General features: G+C 41.0%; 1 protein-coding gene across 2 annotated transcripts in view; it reads right to left on the bottom strand.

Moving 5' to 3' along the window:
• Nucleotides 1–3,623: 3,623 nt before the first annotated feature.
• The window catches only part of col18a1a (collagen type XVIII alpha 1 chain a), an 84,237-nt gene continuing 66,931 nt past the window's right edge, over nucleotides 3,624–20,929 (bottom strand). For both annotated transcript variants that reach the window (XM_069663329.1, XM_069663331.1), the window contains 30 exons: nucleotides 20,854–20,904; nucleotides 20,541–20,663; nucleotides 20,353–20,415; nucleotides 19,013–19,057; nucleotides 18,241–18,372; nucleotides 17,493–17,564; nucleotides 16,897–16,923; nucleotides 16,176–16,274; nucleotides 14,972–15,007; nucleotides 14,646–14,735; nucleotides 14,122–14,154; nucleotides 13,353–13,388; nucleotides 11,726–11,785; nucleotides 11,547–11,624; nucleotides 11,405–11,440; nucleotides 11,245–11,298; nucleotides 11,002–11,073; nucleotides 9,520–9,588; nucleotides 9,236–9,266; nucleotides 8,798–8,851; nucleotides 8,637–8,671; nucleotides 8,419–8,547; nucleotides 8,047–8,206; nucleotides 7,749–7,813; nucleotides 7,515–7,643; nucleotides 7,222–7,254; nucleotides 6,799–7,119; nucleotides 6,307–6,504; nucleotides 5,149–5,264; nucleotides 3,624–4,951 (listed from right to left, as the gene is read on the bottom strand). In XM_069663329.1, coding sequence (XP_069519430.1) covers nucleotides 4,738–4,951; nucleotides 5,149–5,264; nucleotides 6,307–6,504; nucleotides 6,799–7,119; nucleotides 7,222–7,254; nucleotides 7,515–7,643; nucleotides 7,749–7,813; nucleotides 8,047–8,206; nucleotides 8,419–8,547; nucleotides 8,637–8,671; nucleotides 8,798–8,851; nucleotides 9,236–9,266; nucleotides 9,520–9,588; nucleotides 11,002–11,073; nucleotides 11,245–11,298; nucleotides 11,405–11,440; nucleotides 11,547–11,624; nucleotides 11,726–11,785; nucleotides 13,353–13,388; nucleotides 14,122–14,154; nucleotides 14,646–14,735; nucleotides 14,972–15,007; nucleotides 16,176–16,274; nucleotides 16,897–16,923; nucleotides 17,493–17,564; nucleotides 18,241–18,372; nucleotides 19,013–19,057; nucleotides 20,353–20,415; nucleotides 20,541–20,663; nucleotides 20,854–20,904 — 2,661 coding nt within the window. In that variant the 3' untranslated portion in view covers nucleotides 3,624–4,737. The remainder of the gene's footprint in view (nucleotides 4,952–5,148; nucleotides 5,265–6,306; nucleotides 6,505–6,798; nucleotides 7,120–7,221; nucleotides 7,255–7,514; nucleotides 7,644–7,748; nucleotides 7,814–8,046; nucleotides 8,207–8,418; nucleotides 8,548–8,636; nucleotides 8,672–8,797; nucleotides 8,852–9,235; nucleotides 9,267–9,519; nucleotides 9,589–11,001; nucleotides 11,074–11,244; nucleotides 11,299–11,404; nucleotides 11,441–11,546; nucleotides 11,625–11,725; nucleotides 11,786–13,352; nucleotides 13,389–14,121; nucleotides 14,155–14,645; nucleotides 14,736–14,971; nucleotides 15,008–16,175; nucleotides 16,275–16,896; nucleotides 16,924–17,492; nucleotides 17,565–18,240; nucleotides 18,373–19,012; nucleotides 19,058–20,352; nucleotides 20,416–20,540; nucleotides 20,664–20,853; nucleotides 20,905–20,929) is intronic.

Raw genomic sequence — 20,929 nt, 5'->3', positions numbered from 1 at the left:
TTTGGTGACTGCATACATCCTCAATAGTGCCACTGAAATATCTCAACAACTGTTTGAAGGATGCAATTAAACTTACAGGATTCATGTATCCCACAAAATGCGTTTTAATGAGTTTGTTTGCTGCTTTTTCTCTGATATTTTGGTTGTGTCACCTGCAGAATATCAGCCTCAGCTGTTCTTTTTTATATACGGGCGGCTGTGGCTTGGTGATAGTCGGTCAGCTTTCATTCGGAAGGTTGGTGGTTCGATCCCCAGCTCCCTCAGTCTACATATCGAAGTGTCCTTGGGTGTGTAGTGTAAAAGCGTTTTGAGTGGTCGCAAGAGCAGAAAAGCACTGTATAAGTAGCCTAGAGTCCAGTTGCCATTTATTGTTACAATATTAACATGCCAAACAAAGCACTATACTTGCTAAACATCAGCACGGTGTCAAAGTCTTTGAGCATGTTGTTTTGCTAGCATTAGCATTTAGCCCATGTGCTGTCTTAAATCTAAAAGTGTTCGGATTAGTTTTTCGTCATGGTGAGAGTCACAAAGTATTCTATCTGTTGCATGTGTTTTTAATTGTTGTCTGATTTTTTGTGTGAATATTCTGCAGTATGTTCTGGAAACTATTCAGGACATTCAGTGTTCATTTTAGTGTGTGCTTCATTGTGCAGGTAGATTTGCTCACACTGCTGCTTTTTGTCTTCAGAAACCCTTTTAAAAAGTTTGGAACCTAAAACTTACCTGTGGCAGTCTTTTTTTGTGCCAATTGATATTCACTGTTTACCTAACTCTATTTTAGTCATGTGCATGTGTTAAAATAACAGAACAGGAAAAAATGCTGTGTAGCTGCTCTAACTCTGTCGTTAAAAGGCATATTCACAGCATGAACACATTTTCTACAGTCACATTGTCCAAGAGCAACAAAGCTTGATGGATACAGAAATAGGAGTTTATTGCTTTTCTGGACAATAAAATACAGTAACATTATAACAAAACCTAATGATGAAATTCATATAGCTTTTAATGTGCTTGACCTCATCTTGTAAAACAAGCAGTTAATATCCAATGGTTATATTTCATGTCAGCGCTATCAAACCAACATCCATGTCCATCTCTGGGACACATACAGGATGGAGGTGTGTGGTGCCAGCAGATGCCACCAGTCATGCTGGCTAGCATGGCGGTGGGGGTCTCTGAGGCTCACTAATTAACACATTATATGTTTGTTTTCAGCAAGAGGTTTCCAACTGGCAAAGACTCCAGGAAGTCGAGAAAGGAGTCCAAACAAAAACCACATTTAAAACTATAATTCATTCCAGTCATTTCCAAGGTTTTTGGTTTGTTGTTTGTAATAAACAAATTATATACAATGTGTTAATTTGTGAGCTTTAGATGAGATGGCAGGCAAATTGTGTTACTCTTAGATGGCACCTGGCTTTTTCTAGTCTTTATGCTATGCTATGCTATGCTATGCTATGCTATGCTAAGCTAACTGACTCCTCAATTATCAATCTTACTTTGGGCAAGACGCCAAACAAGCATGCTCACTTAAATGTGTAGAGGGTCCATTTATGAAAGATTCCCAGTGCACGATGCCAGGGGCATGAACTTCTGTTAAAACTGCGAGGACTGAACTTCAACCGGTCAAAGACGAGACTTCATTACTTCACTGCAAGTTCTTCTTTGTGCAAAAGGAATGCTCCTATAAATGGCTTTCTAAGAACTATGATTGTTGTCCGTTCTTGCAGTGTTAACACAAGAAAAATGGGTGAGGTCCTCCAACTGTTCCTCCAGTATGAAAACGCCTAATGCCTCAGTGCTTGTTCTTCAGCCTGGAAAAACTCTGTAAGTGACACACTACATTACATACAAGTTTCAGTGCTCCTCTGAGTAGGCAAGTTTAAAGAGTTTAGGACACTACAGGTGAAGAACACATTTTATGGCTGTAAAAAGTACTAGTGCATTCTCTCTGTAAGGCATAATCTATACCAAGATGCAGAGGAATGTCTGACCTTGAACCCTGACCTATTAGACATACTGTATATCCGTGTTTAATACTGCATTGTGTTAGCTGGCACTACAGATTGAATCATGTTACTACCTTTTTAATGCTGTGGTTTCTCTTATTATTCAAACATGTATAATAGCTGTCTCACATGGTAACAGCTTACCAGCATAACCTGCAGCTGCAGGAATATTTTGGTTCATGTACAGACAGATTACTCAGGTACCGTCCACTATCACCACCTGAATATTAGAAACTCTAATGGTGTGCATATCATTTTAAAGTGAGTTCCAAATGAGGCCAACTCTGCATAATTCAAATTAATCTTCTTAATCAAATATTATCTTGAAACGCCTTCTTACTTTAAAGTAGAGATTTAAGGGGATTTCATAAGCCATCATCAGACATCGGTGACCTAATTCAGTTCTCTTTTAAGCCCACTTTACTTATAGACCTGCTGCGAATGTACTCATGATTGCCTGGTAATTTCCTTTTTTTAATGTCACTCTTTACATAGTCAAGGAATTTACGACTGTTGTACTCATGCACAGTTTGTGAACAATGCAACCAATAATTTTTGTTAATAAAGACAAATTGATAGACTGCTTTTTATAGGTATGTTAAAAAGGGTATTTCTAGAGGCCCTGAATGCACAGTTTCCTCCATCAGTTGTTTTGTTGGTTGTATGTGAGTCATCCATTTAACCTCTGTGTCATCTCGGAACCCATCGGCTAGTCTGAGATAGGGCTGAATGATTTTGAAAAAATATCTAATTGCGATTATTTTGACTTGTATTGTGATTTTAGTATGATTTGCAATATTGAGTGTATTTTCTGCGTGGATCTGTACCAAACAAAGATATTTGATACTTACGTCTGTGTATGATGGGTAGGATGTAGAACATTTGTAGCACAGTATTTAATTAAAGTGGTATTTTAAAATGTTACCTTAAACAAATATTGCGCCTCCTGCGAATTAAAAATAGCAGTAGGCCATATTGCGAGTTCAATTAAATTTCGATTAATGTTCAGCCCTAGTCTGAGATGATATAGTCCTCGGGGATAACGGTGAACATGCCGGGCGTGTAGCCAGCACTTAGCGATAAACGACTTACAGTCAAGACTTCCTTTTCCACGTGCTGCATTGTTTACAGTCCATTTCGCAACCGTTAACCAAAAGTGAAGTGAATTTCGCCCCTCTGGATATGTCTGCACAATACATGCCATAATTTCTTGGTTCATTAAATCCCCCGGAGGAGCGCCCGTTCATCTGTTTCTGGTGAGTGTCTTACTATTTACAGCGAAACTGAGACTTCACTCAAGCTAACTACTGCGGTATAAACCCGAAAAAGAAACCTCCATGAGGTGTTAGATGAGCAGTCCCGGTACAGCTATAATTTCATGGTTAAATTGAATTAACTGTGAAGGTTAATAAATGATGCATGTTCAGGGTGTCTAGATGGACACAGGAGACACTGATTTGTGGTGGATTCAATGCCACCAGCAACATCCCATAGAGTAGGACATAAAACTGCTGGTCAGAGCTGCTGAGGTGAACACATCAAGGTCACAGAGCTGTCAGAGATCGCACAGACGTACACACAGTACATCACATCATGTTGTAGTTGAAAAAGACTTTTATTCAGTGCCTGGGAGAAACAGTATAGCACAATTTGTTATAAAAATGGATATCCACAGGTTCAGTCAAGACATCAGCAGCACTGAGGCCGGGTTAGTGTCTGAATGCAAAGCTGCTGCAAAAACTGTCTCCCTAACATACTGGTTTTATCGTCCCTAACACTCGTGACATCAATCACTCCATCAAAGATTAGCAGCAAACTAATCATTTCCAGCTTACTCACTGATAGGTTCTTATAAAGTGGTAAAAGGGAAAATAATCTTTTTTTTATTCGAAAGGCTCAATTTCAGCAAGAGGGAGTCTCGCCCTCTGGGTGTGGGATTATTCTTTACAGTAGTGTCTGTATACAAAAAGGTCATTTAAATTTAGTCTGAAGGAAAAGCATCTGACTGCACTTGAGTAAAAACAGCTGTAACATTAGGTATCTGTGGAATAATGTATAAAAAAGAATATGTATTTATAAAAGCAGTGTTTGTTGTGTAATAAGGCACAGTTTTCTGACCAGAAGCTCCTAGAAAAGAATAATTTGTTGTGTGGAGAATATAAAAAGAGGGTATTTAGCTTTTTTCCAAATCATGTCCTTACATAACTTCATTTAAAAATAAATATCTATCATCTTCTTTAAATTTAAAATATCTTTTATCTGCTGTACCCCGTCAAAACCCACAAATCTAAAATGAAATTGGAAAAATAATTGGAAATGATCAATACCTAAAATAAAAAACAGGATGGATATAGCATTTTTATAAACAGTTCAAAAGGTTTGATAACATCAAATAAAAACACAAATAACAAACATGTAATATACAGATCTTAAAAAATGGATACAATTTGAGGCAACGCATTAAGCTCTCGACTCCCGTTCTGCCCCTAGGAGAAAATATGTGCCAACGCCCCCGAGAAAAAGGACCAACACCCCTCTGTTCGACCCATCTCTTTGGCGTTTGTGGAGGGGAGGAGCAGACGATGCAAAGCGTCTCTGCCAGGCAAAGAGCCTCAGGGCCAGTTCATTGGACGCCACATGTTCACAAGGCGTGTTGTCAGGGACTTTAAAAAAACGTATTTACCTAGGGCCCAGGACAAAAACAAAGGAGGAGGATGGACGGGATTTATTTTTTGGAGGGTGATGTGAAGGCGTTCTCGATGCAGAGGACGATGTAGGAGCCGGAGCAGCCGCTGGAGGTCTGCTGCAGGAGGTGTCCGCTCTGTAGCGAAGATGCCAGACCAGACACGGCATGTTCGCCCGCCCGCCATGTTTCACAGTAGTTGTCTGTTTGACGGTGGCCTTTGTTGCTTGATCCGTGCCAGACCATTTTCTCTGGCCTGGAGCGAAACAAGAAATTAGGTTAGGATATAAATACAGTATAGAGTATGAGCCCACAGAAAGACGGTATACAAAGTGTAACTGCAAAACAACAAAGGAAACAAAGGCTACTGCTACATTAACGGCTATATTTTAGTGAGCAGGATTCTATATGTACATTTATTGTACAAAAATATGAATGCCAAGAAAGACTCACCATGCACTGTCCCTGAGGATGTCTCTACCATCGAAGGAGTAGATCGGTACATTCTCCTTCATTTTGCTCGCATCGTGTCTGAAGATAGACTCCCAGCTGCTGAACAACACTTGGTCCTGCAAGGAAGAGAAAACCATGTCTGAAGTTTCATTTCTTTTCATTTCCATGTTTTTAGTGCAATTTTTATACATCAAAAAAGTGGGCTGTGTCCTATATACCAGTGGGACCGATATACCAGTATAAATGCAGAGAGAGGTAATTTATTATGTTACGGTAGTTTACCCAGACAATGGTGCTATAAGCTAGCCAACGCTTTGTCCGGGACATGCGCCATCACAGACGTTCAACGTCATGACCTCCAGTGCAGCCGCTATTATTAAATTAAGCTTAATTAAAGATTAATTAACTAAATTGACTATCAAACTCAGAATATCATAGAATTTTCCAAAAAGATGATGCAGTTCAGGAAAAAAAACTGCCCTATGTTTGCTGTCATCTGCAAGCTGACTGATTCTGTCCTCTGCTCAACCCAAATCTTTAATCCAAACTATCTTAGAGGGTCAAACACCAACACAGAGAGCAGTCAGCCAGGCAAGTCTGTGTTACAGAGTGTAACGCCTGGACCCCACAGGATCCGTGTCCGCCGCGTTCAGTGTGCGACGCGGTTCTGGTTCTAGTTCTGGTCAGTGCAGCTGAGCTCTGGCCAAAGCACTGGGAGAACTACATTATCCCGCGGGAATTGCAAAATCATGTGATAACATCGATGTTAAAACAGAGCAACACACAAACAACACTTCAGTTTGCACCTCTGAGGTTGATTATCTGCAAATCATTCTGTGATTTTTTTGTGCTTCTATCATGGGTGAGTACACTACTGAATTAAAAACGGGAGCCTGTACATGGTGTTTTATTTTGAAATGACCGGATACTCTATGCTGCTTTCCTGTCTGACTTCCTGTTTGGAACGATCTGCTCTGTTCAGCTTGACGCATGCTTGAAGCGGCCTTCGTCAAAAATAGACTTTTAGCAGAGCGGAGAGATTCTTCTGGGACACGTCGGACACCACGGATAATGTGCTGTAGTGTCATCCCCCACTCTCCCCTCCCCACCTTTCCTGTCTCTCTACAGCTGTCCACTACCCCAGCAGTACTATCTCACCTTGAGGTTGACGATGGGGAAGCCGTCCCTGTCCGACCTGCGGACGATGGTGTAGAGGTCTTGAAGCTTGGAGGACAGGAAAGCTCTGAAGGTTCCCTTCAGGCCTATAGCGCGGGCCTGCTGGAAGCACAGGAAGTCTGCCCCGCGGATTCCTCGCATGTTCCCACTCTGAGGGGCGTTTAGGGCGATGAGGTGTAGCTGGTGGGAAATAAATGATATAAGTTAAAGCAACTGACCTGCTGTTGTCACTATAGAGTGCATTATTTTGATACAAAAATAGGTTAGTTAAAATATGGACCCCCTATTTTTAAGTTATGCTTTCATGCAGTTTGTGACCCTCCATATCTAATAAATATACACACTACCATTTCATCATCTTTCAACACCACCAGGTGCATTAATTCACCAACAAAATCCCTTTCCCCCTCCTTTTTTCACCCGTCAATCACAGAATTTAAGTGTATATTAGGGTCCGGTGTGAATTCTACTCACTCCTGATGATGATGTGTCCACGTTGCCGCCAGGCTGCGGGAGAGGAGGGCTGGGACGTCTCTGCGGTGTCACAGGGTGTCTGTTCTCAATCTCTTTGTTGCCTAATCTTCCATCTGTCTCACCTGTGTGTCTCGGGTCTGGGAATCTGGGATCATACTGTGGGGGGTATCTGGGGTCCACAGGTTGGCGTGGTGGAGGCTCAATGGGGCGTATGGAAGAACCGCCGTGGGAGTAATGGCCGGCTCCGTTGCTGTGGGACTGGTCCTGGGACTTGGGGTACTGGATCACAGGTGGAGGCTGGACTTCTGCCACCTCGTTCTCCTTTGAATTACAATTAAAGCAATTCAGAAATTACAGTCAGCGAATGTAAAAAGGCTAAATATTAATGTTTAATGTTTTCTCTTTTTCTTCTGAGGAACTTACCAAGTCTCTGAAGAAGGGACTGTACTCTCCCAGCTGAGTGGGAAAAAAAATGGTTAGTGAATACCGACAACTCTGCTCTCAATGACTTTCTGATTTTAGTGAAGGTATTGTATCGACAAAAAGCAGTAGCTGTGTAAACTTCATTTGATTTCTGCCCCCTAGAGGCCAACAAGATACTTAAGAGGCAGCGTCAATAATATTAACCCCAGAATATGACAAAAGTTTTATGTGTTTGTTTTGAGCTCTACAATAAAAGCATTGCGTTTTCTCTGGTGACAAGTAGATGACCGTACCATGACTTGTCTCAGGCCGTCGCGTACTCTCAGATACAGGTCTGCTTTGTCTATGATGTAGATGAGGCTGCCCTCTGTCTGACGCCTGGCAGTCGCAATCATTGTGTCATATGACCTCAGAACGGTGACCTGAGGAAAACAAACACACATGATTTACTTTCAGTTCAATGTAAACGCATTTCAGTGCATTAATGGAATAGTCGAAGTTAGTTTAAATGCACTGATGGCACCTACCCCAGAGGAGAGACCAGGACTTCCAGGTGCACCAGGAGGACCAGGAGGTCCAGGAACACTCGCAGCTTCAAATGAAAAATGTAGCTTGTTAATGATTTGATTATCAACTATTCCAGCTGTGTTTGTGTCCAGAGGTCAAGAAGCAATGTGCAGACAGAAGCTTGAGCTCTCCTTCACACTAGTTGTAGGAGGGACAGTTTTCACTTTAAAAGATTACAAGCTGCATTTAATTTATTCTACAAAAGAAGGTATGGTTTAGAAATGTCTCAAATATTTCAACGAAGAAAAAGCCACTTACAGTGATTGGGTCTGTATGCTCCAGGAAGTGAGGAGGACCCTGGGGGTCCTGGAGGTCCAGGTGGTCCTGGAGCACCTTGACGGCCATCATAACCAATCCCTGGTGTGCCTGGTGGTCCCTGAGGTCCGGCAGGGCCAATAATGGAGTCTCCCTTTGGCCCCTGACAGAGGAAAAATGAAATCATGAGATTTTCCAGGGCCCATTGGAGAAGCGGATTACGTCCTCCAAAGGCACAGAGTCAAATTGCATTTTTTTCCTACCATAATGGCATTAGCTCCCCCTAATAGCATGATAGGTCTGAGGTTGAAAATCAGCGAACTGGCCCTTTAATGTGTGTAAATATACACAATTAATTTCACTCCCAGAACTTACCGGAAGGCCTGGGTTTCCAGGCGTCCCTGGCTGGCCTTGCACTCCAAAACGTGGGTCATAATATCCACCAGCTGGCTCCCCCTTTTCTCCCTTCAAACCCGAGTCTCCACGCTCTCCCTTCAGTTCATTCTGGTGGAAACAATTGAACATTATAAATATAACAGAACATTCAGAGTACTAATGAAACTGTCTGGTGATGAAGTGATGAGTTAGTTTACCTTGAATGCGTAAATATCAATATTAGAAGCTGTTCCTGGAAACAAAAACACGTGTTACGGTGATTTCAGTACAAATGATTCACTTCCAAACAGTCCTAAAGTGCAGTGATTTGTATGTAATAATGGGACAACATGTATATTTTATGCAAATGAGGATTTACCTGGGATTCCTGGATGTCCTCGGTCACCACGCTCTCCTTTTTCTCCTTTAGTCTCTGTAACAAATATAAATGTGAACATAGTGAAGTTATTCACTGGAGCCCACAGGTGTATCTGACATTGAGACTGCAAAACAGTTAGCTCCCTGTGTCATTGATAGTGATGTCTTCTGTGTTTTATCAGTTCATTCTTCAAATCTAGAAAGACTTGACAGCCTAATCTCTTGACAATAGAGCGAATATCCCCTTCAGGCTGAGGCAGCTGGATCAAACTGAAATTAAGATAGAACTGTTCTTCTCTGCAGACACTTTAAACCCCTTTATAAATCTCTCCTCACTGACTGGATCGTTTACTTAACTTCTCCATCCTGATCCCCCTCTATCTTACACTTTTATGTATTATCTTTTAAAACAACAAACGGTGTGTGGTGGAGGTCATACCGTAGTAATTCCTTGAGTTGTCGTCATAGCGCTACGAACAGAAAAAGCAATTGTCTTTAAGTTATTGCCAGAAGAAGCAACAATACAGGAATATTTTTGTGAAAAGTTAAAGATACATTATGTAAATTATGCAGACGTAAGAACCAGATAATGACTTAAGTATGATCTGGTTCAGCCAGAGGATACATGAGGGACTGAACTTTTGTGTTAGAAACGACTGATAAAACTAACTTGTACTTAAAAATTGAGTTCAAGTTGAGAGGTTTGAGGTTTGTTGTACTCACATTGAAGCGATCTAGGGTTGGCCCAGGGGATCCGGGGGGTCCAGGTGGTCCAGGTGGCCCAGGGACTCCCTGATGAAACAAGTGTAATCAATCTCTGTTTATGTTTGATGTGTTTGTACAGGTTTTCCATGAGGAAGTGGTGAGATTACTGGAAACCATCAATAATGTAGAAAGTATGGGAACACGACAATGACTGTATATATAGATGGGCAACGCGTCTCCATCTGCTCTCATTGTACGAAATTGAAGCCTTAATAGCCCCCGTGATAGGTGCTGTCATATTGAGATAGTGACATCATTTGGAGCCAAAGTTCTGCAGTAGAAATCGGCATGTGGAGCCGCTGTAGCCACTTACAATAACAGAAACACACACTTAAATGAACAAAGAAAAACAGCAAAGATCCCGCATGCCGGTGTGTTTAACAGCAGAACAGCTTCTTTGTGTTGGTCTGAAGCAGACGTTCACAGATATGGAAACTTCAATGACTGTATTGATTGTTTTGGTTACGTTTCCTCTCACCGGTCCTCCGCCACTCTGCTAATCAAGAAGAAGCTGCAGGAGCCGTATTTGTCAGAGACAGAGCTGTCAATCTTTTTACAGCATCAAATAACTAATTAAAAATATACTTGGACATAAATCAGCATGATGAGAACTAACAATAATGACAGAAACCATGTTTGAGAAAAATGTATTTGGCATGTATTTTGATTTTATAGTTTGACTCATGTCCCATCTGTTAACATGGAGGAGGCGGGCTTTATGACCTATACTGCAGCCAGTCAGCAGGGGGCGATAGAGAGGGTTTGGCTTCACTTTTAGGGAGCTGTCATGTCGTCCATCTTTTTATACAGTCTATGGAACACAATGAGTATTAGCATTGCAGTTTCCTTGCAAACACTGACCAGTCGAAACAATGTGCGGTTTAGATGAGGATTAAGGACGCTCACCATGGAAGAATCCATTAAATTAGGAATGTCAACATTTATCACACTTACAAACTCAAAAAACAGGAGCTCATTTATATTTTAAAAGATATTTCTCTGACAAGACAAAAACCCAGAGCAGAGCAGCTGACATTTGATAAATTGGAAAGGTGTTGTGGGTTGGAAAACCAAGACCTGTGTTTGTGATACGACAGTGACACTTACTAAACTAACGGTGGGTTTCTTGGTTAAATCTAGCACATTTAAATCTAGCTATCTAGCGAATTTTCACTCTTTATCTCCACTGAGTGTGATGTAGCTCATGTCGTATCATCTGTCACAGCCTAGCCTGCCTTACATTACATCTGTTTTGACAGAATGCAGGTCACAGACAGGTCACATTTAATTCTTTTTGAGTCATTCAAGCCTGTTCGTAATACTGTGGGGTTAGCAAGAAAGCAAGATTATGTCAGAGCCATGCCAGACTGTCTCTTCTAACTTCTGCCACTGTCACATCAGCTTATCATCTAAGGCACTGGTTAAAATATGAACACTTACTGGGTAGCCGAAGCCGGAACCAGTGCTTGGCTCTCCTTTCTCACCCTTGTATCCATTTACACCAGGGCGACCCTGAGAGGGGAAAGTCATTGATTACTTTTTGCCTGCACTTGGAAGAACAGCTGGGTAAAACAGAACACCAACGATGTCAATTAATCTGTTGTACTTAATATAAACAAAGTATATTAATACATATTCATATTAAAAGTATACAAAGATAGGAAACTAGGAAAGGATACTTACAGGTCTTCCAGGCATTCCGATTTCACCCTTAAGTCCAGCAGGTCCATACTGACCCTAAAATATGGATTATGAAAAGAAAGACTTACAGTAGGTGGAGCAAAGTACATTTTTAAGTGTAAATTATTGTACTATTGTATCTTAGAGATGCTTAAACACTTACAGGTGGTCCAACGGGTCCGGCAGGTCCTCTGTCTCCCTACAGGCATGGTAAAATGAAGCTAGTTAGTTTTAAAGACAAACAAACCACTACAATCACCAGAGCACACAGCAGATGAAGCAGCAAGCAACACAGAAAGACTCACCTTAAAACCTGACAGCCCCTCCAGGGACAGAAGGTTTCCATCAGGTCCGATTACCAGGCCTGGCTCACCTTTCTCCCCCTGAACACAGAACAGCAGCATACACACAACAAAGACTTAATTACAGCAGTGTCTTAATGATGATGAGTGGCTTAGTTAAAGTTGAACAACCAAGACTCTACCTTCACTCCATAGCCTGGAAGCCCGGTGTCTCCTCTGTCACCCTTTGGTCCAATAGGACCCTGCAGGTTGAAGACAGGAAATAGAAGATCTATAACTTATAGGAGGTCGGAGTAACAGTCATTTGGCAGCAGGACAGTCTTTGTTTCTCTGCATCAATTCAAGCCCACACAATCAGCCATCCCATTAGTCTGCACAGTGCAGCCTCTGAACTGCTGAGTGGACCACTCTTTAGATATTGAGCGTAGAAATTAGCAAATGAGATGTTGTGGGCTTCTTTGGATGGACTCAGGGCCAGTATGGTAAAACTGTAGTAAAGAAAAACACTGGATGCTTGCTAAGTTTAATGGATGCCAAACGTTCCTGTTAAATTCTTTGGAGGCATTATGGGAAAACTGGATCTTCTTACTACTGCAGTCGGCTTCCAGATCATTTGCTCATTGATGTGTTGTGATTGTAAAAAAGATCTGTACTGTGCGATCTGTAAAGCACCTCTGCACTTAGACTCAGTATTGTGCTTTTTTTAACTGAGCAAAGCCCACTGCAAAATAATCAGATCAGACGAAACAAAAGCAACACCGTAAGTTGTCGTAACAAATCCCATGCAAACTTTGGTAGGAAATAGTTTGTTCTAGAGGTCTTCGCGGGTCCACCAGAACCAGGTCCCAGGTCAGGACAGGTCCATGTCCACGTTTTATGGGACTCGTTCTATAACCCTGTGTTCCAGGTCTGTTCAACATTATGTGTAATACCCGAGTGGATCCGGGAAGACCCGGCGGTGATTACGAAGCGCTGATCATGATGAAAGACAAAGTGCAGCTTTGGCCACAAGGTGGCACCAGTGACCTGGCTGAGCGAGTGCTCCAGCTGCTTTTGCTCAGGATGTGAAGTGTCGGACTTGGACAACACGCATGATAGCAAACTAGAAATGCTAACATTAGAAGCCATGGCAAAGAGTCATCATTATCACTGTTCAAAAGGACAAATTGGCGAAGTTATCTTTATTATGATCGATGCAACAAAACGGCAATGCTGCTTCTAAACGAGCTACGCCTTCGTCATCTGTCTGCATGACAGCAAGTGGACTTTAAATCTGAAATGACTAGTGAATTAGCAGTGCTGTTTTTATCAAGGTAGGACAAAAAGTTTGTCAGGTTTGACATTTCTCGGTTCTGCATGGGTCTGGGTCGAGCTGTCAAATAATAAACGGATCCCGTTCGATTCCGGGTTGTACATTTCCGATTCTGTTTGAGTTAGAGCACCACATTTTGGACACGTGAAGAAGTAGTTTGTTAATGCAGGAGCCTCATCACTTATGACATGAAGCTGATTGATAAAACAGGGTTATAATGTTATAATGTGTGATCCCTGTTGTGAGCCTTACATCTTAAGTAGGAGTGAGTGGTCTTGGAAGTGTTTAGAACAGGGTAGGGAAGTTCTGAGAGGCATTGTTGCTTTTGGTCTTTACATGGGATGGAAGCACTTTTTATAATCTACATAGAGTCTTTTAACTATCTTTTCGGAACCACACAGAATGCCCATTTAAGAGCAATAAGAATCAGTTATGTTGGTAGATACACTTCACATTTATGATTAAGACAGAAAAGTACAGAAACACAGGGGACTTACAGGGAATCCAGCTTGACCAGGTAAACCAGCTCCTCCCTGTAGAGGACAACATAATACATTTTAACATTTAACTTTATTATATTGGTGTTTTCTGTGCATACATGAATTTAAACCATCCTAACAAATTACAAAAATGCAAACGCAAATAAATAAAAACCTTTTTCTGGCATTGATTTGGTCTGACTTGCTCTAAAATATAGGTTGTGAGATAAGTGCAGTGCAGACGAAGGTATAAAGCTTCCTTTAATAGCATATTACCATGGAAGTTTTGTTTTGTGATTTCGTTGTGTCTGGTAAAGGTCAGACAGTAATTATGAAGTTTGATATATGTGAAAAATTAACCACTGTCATCACTGACGTGTCTTCTGAATGATGGGTCAATAATTTTCCAAAGATAGAAAAGATAATTGCATGTTTCACCATGTGGACTAAAAATGTGACATGTCTCAGTTGACAGCCGCCTCTTCAGTAATAATTACAAGGTCATGGACATTTCACACAACTTTTACAACACATTTAAAGTTGAATGTGCACATATGGAGTGTATAGTTATCCAAAACACTAAGATCCCTGTTTGAATGCAAGGTTAGAGCACTCACTGATGTGAACTTTAAGATGGAAAAAGTGAGGACGCCACTTGTGAATAAAATAACTGAATGTGTTCATCATACCGGTCCGTATAAATGAAAAAATTAATCACAAATTCCTACAACAACATTGAAACCTGTAGTTTGATGTCAGTATAAATGTGATAAAAAGGAATACACACCTGAGGCCCAACACTTCCAAGGCTGCCATCAGGCTGCAGAGACAGAAAGAGAAGAAGTTAAAGGAGCAATTCGGCCCAGGAAAAAGCCACTGTCTGGTGTTCTCTGTAATCGATAGAAGCAATAATATTTGAAATTGGCGCCAAATCTGTGGAGATCAAACATCTCGTGGTTTGGCCCATTCTACATTCCTACAACACCCAGCGTGCATTGCGCCCCTCCGCCAGATGACGCGTTTTACATGGTCCGGTGGAGGTTTTGCAGGGCCCATTGGAGAAGCGGATAGCGTCCTCCAAAGGCACAGAGCCAAATTGCATTTTTTCCCCCACCATTATAGCATTAGCGCCCCATAATAGCATGATAGGACTGAGGTTCCAAATCGGCAAACTGGCCCTTTAAGTTGTCCGTATACTAATTAAACTGATTTTAGGTTTAAACTCTGACAAACAGCATAGTTGTCTTTATTATTTCTAAATGTAGTTTAGGTGCATACCTGATACAATCATGTGTGTGTTTTGTGACTCACATTGCCAGATATCTGGTAAACGACTTCTCCTGGTGGTCCAGGTGGGCCGGGTGGACCTGGGAGTCCGCTTCCATCTCGACCCGCGTCACCCTAAAACCACAACATGCACACAGGCAGCAAAAGGATTAATAACTGTTCCATCTAGTAAGACATCCAACACTGGAAATAAATCAAACTTCATAATAAAATAAATAAAAATATCTACAAAATTGGTTCAAAATAGCTACAAAGAATTACACAGAAAAGAGATGGCATGTGTGTTGCAGTATAAAATTGGATCAAACATGTTTAAATGAGCAGGTATTCAAGGTTAAAATGATATTCACCCTCTCTCCTTTGTCACCTCTGTCACCCTTTGGTCCCTGTGATGAAAGAAGAGTGAGATAAAAGATACATTCAGAGGTTTCCCCTTTTGTTCAACACCTGCTTCATAAAGGGACGAGAGGAACAACCTGCTTATGCATTGAAAATGTCAGACAATAAAAGCACTGCATCTATTTCATTTAAATAAATAAGTGTTTTCACATGACATGCCAGTTTGCCCAGTTGTTATCACATGACCTAAGTAATTATAACTGCTGAACCATCACCAAGACAACTGAACAAACTCCATCCACTGATAAAGTGCACTACATGCTATTTAGAGTCTTGAGTTAAACCACAAAGTCCAACATCAAAAATGAACGTTCATGCTCATAGTGGGTATCAGGGCAGGGTGATATTTCGAATTCTATTTTCGGTTTTGATTAATTTTGTGATAATGATTTTCCCATAATCAGGGGGCTTGTAAGACATTACTGTGTACAGATATTGACATGGTAATACAAGTTTTTAACGCATTACCATAATTTGGTGTAAGACGCACTTTTAATACTTTTTTTTTCATCTACAAAGTGGGCTGTGTCCTATATACCAGTGTGACCAATATACCAGTAAAAAATTACGTATGTTATGGTGTCATAGTATTTTACACTATCCGGTTGTTAAGTTGTGACTCCACATCTCCGCATTACACTATTTTAGGGTCCAAGCTGCTACAACGTCTCCTATTTACAAATTGCCTCAGTGCTGTTTTCCTCTGTATTTAAGTGAGGAAAACTAACTCCATTGTTGCTAACGCTTCGTCACAGACATGCACCACCATGATTGCCATTGCAGCCGCCACCCTCACAACAATCAACGTTACAGTAGGCTGCCAGCTACCGCTCCCGTAGCTAGCAGGATTGCAAACTCGATGGTAGGCTGTAATTTGTGTGTGTTTTGAATGTGTTTTAAATGAAATTAAATTCAAATAGTGTTGAAATAACTTGTATACATGTTTTTATTAATAAATAAATAGCTATAGAAAACCTTTTTCCTCCTGAGATACCCCCAAAAACTGACTGCGACTTATATTCCAGATTTTACGGTAAATGCCTGAAACTGATAGGCTGAATGATGTACTGTGCAACCATGTGACATCTAGTGCCCAGCCTTTCCACTAAATATTTGTCCTTGTCATATTCATACAGAGAGAAATTCTGATCTTACCTGAGGTCCGGGGAAGCCATCCAACCCGGGTTGCCCATCTCGTCCAACAAGACCTTCAGTGCCCTTCTGACCTGTTATACCAGGGAACCCGGGTTTTCCCTGCAGAGGTACATTTGAGTTAAACAAGCTTTGTTATTGTGGTTCATGTCAATGGACCAAACCAGAGGTGGAAAACTAGTGATAAATGTATGTGTAATGATGCTGTTTTTGCTAGCTCATGGATAGAAGTTTGCTAACATGCTAACTTTGGTACAAACCCTTTATGTGGCTGTGGCCTTGCCTTAATCCCAAAATGTTCTTATATTCAATCTAATCAGTACAAATCTAAACTTTTTTCACATTTTATTCCTCTACTTGAACTGATCTATACTCTTTCATTTTGGTGTGCCTGTATTGTTAATACAATAGAGGCAGACAAGCACTAATTTCCCCTTAAACAATCAATTTGCTGTCGCTTATTTTTCTCAACCCTAATTGTTTATAAAACAAATGCGTAGAATGACAGCAGAGGTGAGTAGCAAGGACAAGTCTAGTGGCAATAACAAAACCTGAATGTTAAATAAAATCATCCTAGGGATCCCAGGGCCTAACAATTATTATACCAAAAACAGGAACTGTTTTGAGGTAATAATTTTCTTTAAAAGCAGAAAAACTATGTTATTGGAAAAGGGAGCAAGAGAACCAGTTTAGAACTGATAACAGGAAAAATTCAGTTACTCACAGGAAGTCCAGGCAAGCCAGGAGACCCCTGAAAGCACACACATTGTCTTGGTTATTTGTGAGCTCATGTAATTTCCTCATGTATTTGCAACTGTATACAAAACATCTGGGCCAGTTACAGATACATATTCAAAATTAAAACTATTTATAAAAAATGTGCAAAGAATTCCTGGTTGCAATAACATAATAAATAGTAAACTGGTGTACAGACAATCAGTGCTGTGTCTATAAGCAGCCTCTGTTGCATTGCTTAATTAAGACCTTTATCTATTTAGATGCTTATTTTTGCAGCTTTCCAAACTAGACAACTGCAATTATGTAACAATAATTTATAATAACATCTTAAAAGAAACATGACTAGTACACAAGTGTTTACCAGGGTAACAAAGCAATATTTGAATGGGAGAGAAACATGGGAAACATTAATCTTATTTTAAGATTTTATTCTTCAAAAGTACCCCTTCAATAGGATTACTGAGCGTAAGTCTTGTTGCATCTTATTTTGTCCTACAAAGTGAAGACATTGCTTGACTGTAATTTAAATCTGCTGATAAGATCTGGGATCTGAGACTTCTAATGGTATTTCTCAGTACTGACCTGTCGTCCTTCTGGTCCTCTAACGCCTGGAAGTCCATTGGAGAAACCTCCACCTGAGCCCTCCATGTCGTCCTGCAAACACCGACAAAGGTTTGATGAAACCCAGTTTTGTGTTTAAGTTTTGTGTTTGATCTGTTACACTTATTTTGAGTCAATTTTTCTTTTGCAGATTATTCATCATTATCTTTATACAAAGTGGAAAGTTTCTGTCAGTTAATTCGACATCTCTCTGTAATTGATTTTCATTTAAATAAATGTCAAGTCTCTATCTATCACTGAATGAGGTAACACAATGGTGATTGAGCCTATGGCCCACTGATGAAAGCCTTTGCATTTGCAGTATTACAGACTGGATGTCTGGTGCGACTTTGGCGGAAAAAATCACAAGCGGCGCCCAGTTAGTGAGGCATTTTCCATCAGCCAGCAGTGGTTGGTCTGCCAGAGAGGGTAGGCGGAGCTAAGTGGCTGCTTTTCTGCTGTGTTGCAAGTAAACAGTAACTAACAGTCACCCTATGGCTGAACAACCAAAGAAAAGACAGATGACTACAGATACAACTTCAAAAATAAGTGAAAATCCAAAGAAAATGAAACAAATTGGACGCTCAGATGAAGGCAAACAGTCTAAAAAGGAAAACGTCAGCGAGGAAAATCAAGAGTTACAACCGGAGCCAACTCATGCAGCACTGTCTGGATATCTGGCAACCAAAAAACCAAAACAAAGCCAGGTAGAACTTAAAGAAGAACGTACAAATCCAACACGATAACTTGGTCCAGGAGGCCCGGGAGGCCCAGCTGGCCCAACAGGTCCTATGGGTCCAGGCAGACCAGCCAGTCCAGGTTCTCCTGCAGTTCCTGGTAAACCATTGTCTCCTGGAGCTCCCTGTAGGATGGAAAGACAGGAATAAAACACGTGTACATAATATATCAATACAAAATGAATCCTCAGTGAATTTGAAAGGAAAGGTAGTGTGGGTTTTTTATGCATTGTTTCATGCATCCTGCACACAACTAAAATCTTTGTCATGCAGCAATAAGTTATCAGGTCTAGTAAGTGTAATTTAAGAGTACAGTGAAAGAAACACGTGCTCATTGTTCTGGGATCAAATTCAGACGTCACCAAATGTTAAAGCAAACCACAGCCAGCACTCAGATTAAACTTTAAATCAAGTCTGTGGCTCACAACACTTGAAAAACATTTGCATTTTGTTAGAGACACAAATCCCTTTTGATGGCTGATGTGCTGGAGCCCAGTTACCTGCAGATGGGAAGACTTAGGAAAGAAGGAGGAGGAGAAAGAGTGAGGCAGCAGATTGGTGAGAAAAGAGAAGTAGGAGCTCGGCTGGAGAAAAGGGATGAGAAAAGAAAGAGTTGGATGAAGGTGAGATGTCACGAATCGAATGTGCACCATTACAGAGTTGTAGAAGTGTTTTTGGCGTGTCGATCCCACTGTGAAGCTGAAGCGACTTTAGGAAGAATTTAGGAAGAAAAGAGAACAATTAAGATCATCATCAAATCCACACCTTTGCTCCAACTGCTCCTGGAAGACCCAGCTCGCCTGAATCACCCTAGAGAGGGAAAAAAGTAGGACAAAACACCAGTTAAGGTCAAACTGAATTAACTTTGTGTAAGGAAAAAGACACTTTAATGATAGTGTGGCCATCGTTCATGTTTTTCTAAAGAGAATAAAACATTTTTTAGACATATTTGTAAAAAGAGTATCTGAACTTAAAGCCTCTGGTTGGGAGGATCCCATGTGGCAATCGTTTACAGACATCTGAGGCCAAATAACCAAGAAGAAGCAAACACTTGCGCCTGTTATTACCTATATACAAATTCTTATGTTAGTCATTTCTGATCCTTTACACTATTTTACTTTTGAGTGGAATGATAGTGCTGTTAAAGGAGCAGTTCGCCCCTGGAAAATGCCACTGTCAGTCAAAGCTGGTGTTCTCTGTAATCGATAGAAGCAATAATATTTGAAATTGGTCCCATTGCTGTGGAGAAAGTTGAACAAACAGCTCGTGGTTTCGCCCATTCTACATTCCTACAACACCCAGCGTGCATTGCGCCCCTCACTCTGACAGGAACGGTCCAGTGAGAGATGCTGGATTTAAATACTACCGTTTTCCAGTAAAGGACATTGATCGCTGCAGACAATGGCTCAGAGCGGTACAGAATCCGAAATACGATGAGAATATACTTGTGGATCGTCTAAAAAATCTTCAGGTCTGCAGTCTACATTTCAAACCTGACGATTTTGAACGAGACATGACATCGGAGACGGGCGTCCTAGAGTGAGGAAGTGTAGTTTAGCAAGCTCCCTGGCCTCCGCCAGATGACACGTTTCATGTAGTCTGCTGGAGGTTTTCCAGGGCCCATTGGATAGCGTCCTCCAAAGGCACAGAGCAATATTGCTTTTTTTCCTACCATAATGGCATTAGCTCTGCATAATAGCAGGACTGAGGTTGAAAATTGGCGCACTGGCCCTTTAAGCTATTTTTTTTACATTGCAAGAGAAGCTAGTTAGCCTAGCTTGCTATTTATTGCAAAAAGTAACCTATACTAGCTGTTAAATTATCTGTCAACACCTGCTGAGTCATTTATAGGTCCCACTCACTCAGTGTTATGTTGCATCATGTATCATGGAATGCCATGCTGGGTCCTTCAAACCAAATATATCGCCAATCGAAACAGAAACACTTTTTTATACCTTAAAAACCTATAAGAGCATTTTGATAATACGGCTTAAACAAATACATCCCGTGTTTACATCATTACCCTTCTCGAGAAGCTTTGTGGCTTCATTTCTCAGAATGCAACCCATTTATTTTAATGTTTACAGAAGAGATGAGGTTATTACCTTTTCTCCCTTGCCACCAGGAAGTCCTGGGGAGCCGTCAGTACCTGGCAAACCAGGTAAGCCCTGCAGTCCAAGAGATTTGGTTCAGTTATACAGTAGTTGATTGGATCAGAGGAAACAGTCAGACAGTTTGAGGGTTAAGAAAATTATTTGACTTGTGTTGAGAGACAAAAAAAATGGACACATACTTGTTGACCTGGCGACCCGTCTTTTCCTGGTGGTCCAAACGCCCCAGAACCTGATGCTGCGCCTGCTGTCGAGGGACCAGGAGGGCCGGGGGGACCGGGAGGACCTGGTAGGCCAGGAAGTCCCTACAACAAGAAAAACAATCGTTTAGCAAACTGACGGTGAAGGTTGTGTCCAGAACAGTTTCACAGCAACAATCGATCTTCTATGCTCGTGTATATTGATTAACATATACAGATGCTGGCTGCAGAAACAGGTAATGTGTAGTACAGTGTCATCTTTAAGAGTAGCATTTGAAATGTTGATTGTTCTCACCCGGACTGATTCCAGATCAGGGAATCCTGAACCTTCCATGTCAACAAATGTCTGAAATACATGAAGTGAAATCAGC

This window comes from Semicossyphus pulcher, unplaced genomic scaffold (assembly GCF_022749685.1).
Source record: "Semicossyphus pulcher isolate SPU_LCO1_2020_fin unplaced genomic scaffold, fSemPul1.0.p SCAF_15, whole genome shotgun sequence".
NCBI classification, from domain to species: domain Eukaryota; kingdom Metazoa; phylum Chordata; class Actinopteri; order Labriformes; family Labridae; genus Semicossyphus; species Semicossyphus pulcher.
The sequence above is the reverse complement of the archived record's forward strand: the minus strand, read 5'-3'. Positions and strand labels throughout refer to the sequence as shown.